Here is a 5,088-nt window from a genome sequence, read left to right on the forward strand (position 1 = left end):
CCAGGCAGGAGGTGGCTGGGTCCTGCTCACCTTGGCCTGGAGGTTCCTCAGGCAAATGACGGCCTCCTGGTACTTGGCTGCTGCCTGCGCGAACTCCTTGCGAAGCACGAGGCGGTTGCCCTCGCTGTGCAGCACGGGCACCGCCGCCAGCTTCTCCTCCTTGCTCATGGCCCACGTGTCACGTTTGTAGGCTGAGGGCTCCTCTACCTGCATGGACAGCGGGAGCTGAGCTGCTGCCCTGGCCATCCCCCCCATCCCCACATCCCCCTTACCCGGAACAGCTCCATGATGAAGATGAGGGGCTGCGGCGTCCGCTGCAGCTCATCCAGGTCATCGTAGCCTGTGCTATGGTAGTCAAACATGTTGCCCATGCCACAGCGGTGCTTCTGCCCTTCCAGGGGGTCCCGGCCCTCTGCGATCCTCCGCATGCCCCTGGAGACCAGGGCATACATGCCTGTGTGCTGCAAGGAGGGGGAGCACCCTGCTCAGCCACATGGGACCTGCCTGCACCCCTTCCCCTGGGGGTAGCCCAGTGGTGCCGTGGTAAGTGACACCTGAGCGCACTGTGCTTGCACCAGGCAAGGCTGGAGTATCTGTGGGTACATGGTCCCGTGCCCTGGCTGTGCAGAAAGGAGGGGAGTAGGTGCCTGTGGGCCCCTCACTCACAATGGCATCACACCAGAACTCGGCCACCTCCCCAGTTCTCATGGAGCTGAGCAGCGTCTCCCAGATCTCCAGCTTGAACATCTTGCCCACGATGATCTCCATGGGGATGCCAGCTTCCCGGCTGTCATCGATGACCGTCCGCTCAAAGTCATCCTTCAGAGTCTGGAAGTGGAAGGTGATCTGCCCCAGAGAAAGCTCAGTGTTGAGCAGTGAGAGACCTCTGTCCCCTCGCCAGCCCCAAATCCCTCTGCCATGGGGCCAGGATGCAGGGCCAAGCCTGCTCCCAGCAACGTGCTGGATTGATTAGCAGCTCTCCATCTGCAGCAGGAGATTGTGCCTCCTTCCCTCTCATGTCTAAGACACCAAGCAGATGGTGGAGTGCCTTAACACCCATCAGTGCTGTATCTTGCTGCTCTCTTTAGATCCCACTTTATAATCCAGAGCGTTCTATAGGATACACCAGGACCTGGCGGAACCCATGTTGCTCTGCCCATACCCATGGGCTGGGGAATATCAGAGACCCCCAATAGCTCCCCACGGGCACCCCTTTGTCTGCCTGTGCCCAAAACAGCCCTTCCTGCACCTCCTCCTTGAGAGGGATGTTCTGGAGATGGGATCTCCCTGTACCACAGACACAGAACATGGCTTGTGAGCAGGGAATCTAACTGTAATGGGCAGGGATGGTGGTGTCGGACCCGCTCCCCTCTCCTAGGGCTTTGGTATAACAACCAACTTACCTTGCTCCCATCCTGCAGCTTTGGCAGCTCCCCCTGGCCTCCATGCAGAATCTTCTTCCTGACCCCTTCCACGTTAAAGTTTCCTCCATGGCTGCTCCTGTTGGCCCCCAGGAGCAGGTCACAGGCACACGACCACGCTCAGGCCCTTCCTGAGCTCCACGTCTTCCTCAGGATCTCTCCCTTTCCTGGCTATCTGGACACACATGTCATCTCCCACGGCTGCTGCTGGCCTTTCATGTTCTGTGCGGGGGCAGAGCCTGGAAGCCTTCTCCCCTTCCCTTGCCCGCTGCGTTGATAGAGGGGTGTCCTGCTGCAGCACACCCTTGGTGCCCTCTGTTGCATTCTGGAACTGCCTTTCTAATCCTCTTCCCACCCTGCCAGGTTAATCTGGGATTTGCCTGCCCGGTCTGTGAGGAATTAAAGAAACTCCCTGATGAGGAAGGCCTCATTCCTTCCACAGCATGACAGCTCACAGGGTTCCTTTCCCCAGTCTTCTTTTACCCAGCCGCAGAACGAGCATTTCAGAAAAGGAACCCAGAACTGCTGGTGTGAGCACCAGCGAGAGGCTGTGTGCGGTCAGAGGCAGTGCTAGTCCGTGCTCTGGAGACCACAGAGGAACAGACAAGAGTTGGAAACAGTCCTTTATTGAGTCTGATTTGCAGACGCAAGTATTCCTCAAACACAAGGACAAGCACCTACCTGTCCACAGCCCATCAAGATGCAGAAATCTGTCCAGGGGGAACTAAACCCCTCTGGGAGAAGGGTGCTGCATATTTACCCTAAGTCCAGTATTTTGGCTGCCCTCACAGGCATAATCCAATTCTTTAGCTCCACAAACCAAGCCCAGAAACATACATGTGAGACCAGCATTGGACGTGTCCACCTGGCAGCAGAGGTGTGTGACTAGAGCAAAGACTTCAGCATGGCAGATGAACACTGCTTCCAGGTCTGCTCGCAGGTACAAAGACCCCGGCCTGCTCCTCACTTCTCCATGAGGGACTCCAGCTGCTCCTGCAGGGACGTCATCTGGGAAGAGACAGTGAGGCATTGCAATACAGCATGGCTGGGGCTCCTGGCAGCTCCAGCCCGAGCACTTCTGTTTCTGTGGATCTTCCACCTACATCGGTGCTGCTTTGCCTGTACATTGCAGGGAGCCATCCCTGGGCACCTCTGGGGCAGAACAGGAACCTGGGAGTGGGAACCCCCTGCCTTGGTACCTGGTTGAAACTCAGCAGAGCTGCCCAGGCAGGAAATGTGCCAAGACCCTACAGCTACTGCCCTTCTTGTACATGGGTGCTAGTGCGTTTCTGTGTCATGTTTTACCCCAGGCAGCAATCTGGCAGTGTTGGGCTGTTTGTCCAAGGTTTTGGGTCACTGCTCCTCCAGAAGGAATGCTGTAACCAACCCCATTTCCTATATGTCCCTGTGCCTTAGGAAGCTCTTGCAACTACAGGTAAGGTACAGGCACACCTGGCCTGTAACACTGGAGTTCAAAGCAGCTCGTGTGGTACAAGATCCAGGAAACTTTGTCAGAGGTCAAGCCTAGAACCAAGTCGTGTCCCAGTTCTTCCCTCTCCACTGTGGGAGTTTCCTCACCTGCTGCTTCTCTCGCTCCTCCTGCTGCTTGAACTCATCCAGCACGGCCTGGAGACGCGTCTGCAGAGACAAACATGACACACCACAGTTACCGATGTGTTCTCAACTGAATGGGTGCTGGCACAACATGTCAAATAGAGCAGCAAGCCCCAGAATCAGTCTACTGGATCTCATGGCAGGCCAGTGCTAAGCAGAAGACTTGAAGAGACCCAGGAGAGCTCTCACCTTGAGGGCTAGGTTCTCCACTTTCATGATGAGATCTTCCTGGCGCTTCCTCCTGTCCTGGGTCTCCTGGAGTTTGCTTTTCAGGTTGTCAATCTGTTTCTGGATCCCCATGACTGGAAGAGAGAGTGAGCTCAGACCCAGAGCAGCACCAGAGCTGGGCAGTGCAGGCTGCCTGGCACCCCAGTGATTCTACTGTGCTCTGCTATCTACCCACCTATCTGGTTGGAGCCCTCATTCTCCTGTTGCTGCCCATCAGACTCATTCAGCTTGTCCTGCAGCTGCCTCTCCAAGTCATCCTCAGTGTCCATGATGTTCAGGTCTTCATCGTCATGATGATCCCGCTCATCTTCATCTTCGCTGCTGCTGCTGATGTCATTAAATATCTCCCGCAGTTCATCATGTTCTAGGGGGAAGAGAAGAGAAAAAGCACAGCTGATGACCTCCTCGCACCCTCTGCCTGCCAGGGCCCACGTGAGCACTAGGTACCTCTCTCAACATGCTCTCCCCTTTGCTCTGGTTAGGGCTTACCCCAGACAGAATGGGCCCAACTGATTGCTTAGTGGCTAGAAAGAAAACAAACAGCCTTGCCCTCTGCACCTGAGGAGCCTTGCTTATGTCCTGACATCCCTGGGGAGGAGATGTCCAGGCTGGTGAGTGAACCATGGTTGTCTACTTCTTTTGTTTCATCTTCGGCAATGACCTCCCAGCCTGACAGCAGGAACAGATGAGTCAAGGGAAAAACAGGAACATGAAAGATGCAGTGTGATGGAAGAATGCTGAAAACTGCAGTGGATCACTGCCCCTCCAGCAAGTCTGGCTTTGCAGCTATGGATATCCAGGACAAACCACCCCAGCACCCTTTTTGGATGACTGCTCCTCTGCTGTAAGTTCCTGCTCAATACAATAGTACAGTCCAAGGAAGGTCACCATGAAGAAACAATGAGCTTTGAACAAGGCAAACATGAAGCTCCAGAACTTCAGTGCCTCTTGTACACCTATCTCACAGCCTCTCACACCCATACTAAGCTGAACTTGTCTCTCCTTTCCAGAAGCCCCAGGTTACACATAGTGCCCTGTCCCCAACTTGAGCTTTTTTCTCTCCTGAAAGGATACGGACACTGACAGCTTCAGCATCTGTGCTCAGGAGGCGCTTCACCTCTTTTTCCACATCAGGAGACTCAATATACTGGGCGAGAGAGGGGAAAGAGAACAGAGAAATTGTTAAATGCCTCATGCATGCTGCTGATGGTGGCCAAATCCAACCCTTCACCTGTGCACAGAGCCCTGTTTCAAGCCTCTCTTATGCTTTCTGCTCAGCTTTTGCTTATGCTCACCCTAGAAGTAACTTGTGCATGTCCTGAAGGCAACCCATCTTTTTTTGTACAGAGTTCCTTGGTGGGCTGTGTGCTCTCACTTTTGTACTTGGCTATGAAATAAGATGTGTGTATGCAGAAAGTCTTTGAGGTGCTGTATCTTGATGGATGGTCAACTCAACTCCTTCCCACCTCACTCAAAGGAAGGTTTTTCACTTTTAAATTAGCCAGGAATCTTAATGTAGTGACAGCAAATCTCTCCTGTGGGCTATAAGAATGTCTCAAGTAATTTGTCTCCCAAATGTCATGCGAAATAGCATGAAATAGTTCTCAGGAACTGCAAAGCAGAGAAGAAAAAGTCTTCTCAACCTCACAGTGCTGCATCTCCCCAGCACCTTGCCTGGTTTGTGCATATGCACAGAGACAGTCTCTGAGCTCCATCTGTTGTCACTCCCCCAGCTGAAATGACAGTTATTCTATTTGTAGCATTGCTTGCTGGGGAAGTGAACAGGTTATGCAGAGGGAGAAGATTTGAGCTGGGAAAGCAGGAA

At 53.7% G+C, this 5,088-nt stretch overlaps 2 protein-coding genes across 2 annotated transcripts in view; both read right to left on the bottom strand.

Moving 5' to 3' along the window:
* The window catches only part of LOC104413207 (aryl-hydrocarbon-interacting protein-like 1), a gene marked incomplete at its 3' end in the record, with an annotated part of 3,095 nt that extends 879 nt beyond the window's left edge, over positions 1–2,216 (bottom strand). Inside the window, 5 exon segments of the mRNA XM_010024135.1 lie at positions 31–207; positions 273–461; positions 667–846; positions 1,404–1,500; positions 2,182–2,216. Of these exon segments, the coding sequence (XP_010022437.1) occupies positions 31–207; positions 273–461; positions 667–846; positions 1,404–1,500; positions 2,182–2,216 (678 nt within the window).
* A 168-nt stretch (positions 2,217–2,384) lies between these two features.
* TAF7 (TAF7 RNA polymerase II, TATA box binding protein (TBP)-associated factor, 55kDa) overlaps positions 2,385–5,088 on the bottom strand; it is a gene marked incomplete at its 5' end in the record, with an annotated part of 4,160 nt that continues 1,456 nt past the window's right edge. The window contains 6 exons of the mRNA XM_010024136.1: positions 2,385–2,429; positions 3,000–3,059; positions 3,225–3,337; positions 3,439–3,627; positions 3,822–3,932; positions 4,338–4,410. Of these exons, the coding sequence (XP_010022438.1) occupies positions 2,385–2,429; positions 3,000–3,059; positions 3,225–3,337; positions 3,439–3,627; positions 3,822–3,932; positions 4,338–4,410 (591 nt within the window). The remainder of the gene's footprint in view (positions 2,430–2,999; positions 3,060–3,224; positions 3,338–3,438; positions 3,628–3,821; positions 3,933–4,337; positions 4,411–5,088) is intronic.

Source organism: Nestor notabilis, unplaced genomic scaffold (genome assembly GCF_000696875.1).
Source record: "Nestor notabilis isolate BGI_N333 unplaced genomic scaffold, ASM69687v1 scaffold20571, whole genome shotgun sequence".
Taxonomy (NCBI): domain Eukaryota; kingdom Metazoa; phylum Chordata; class Aves; order Psittaciformes; family Psittacidae; genus Nestor; species Nestor notabilis.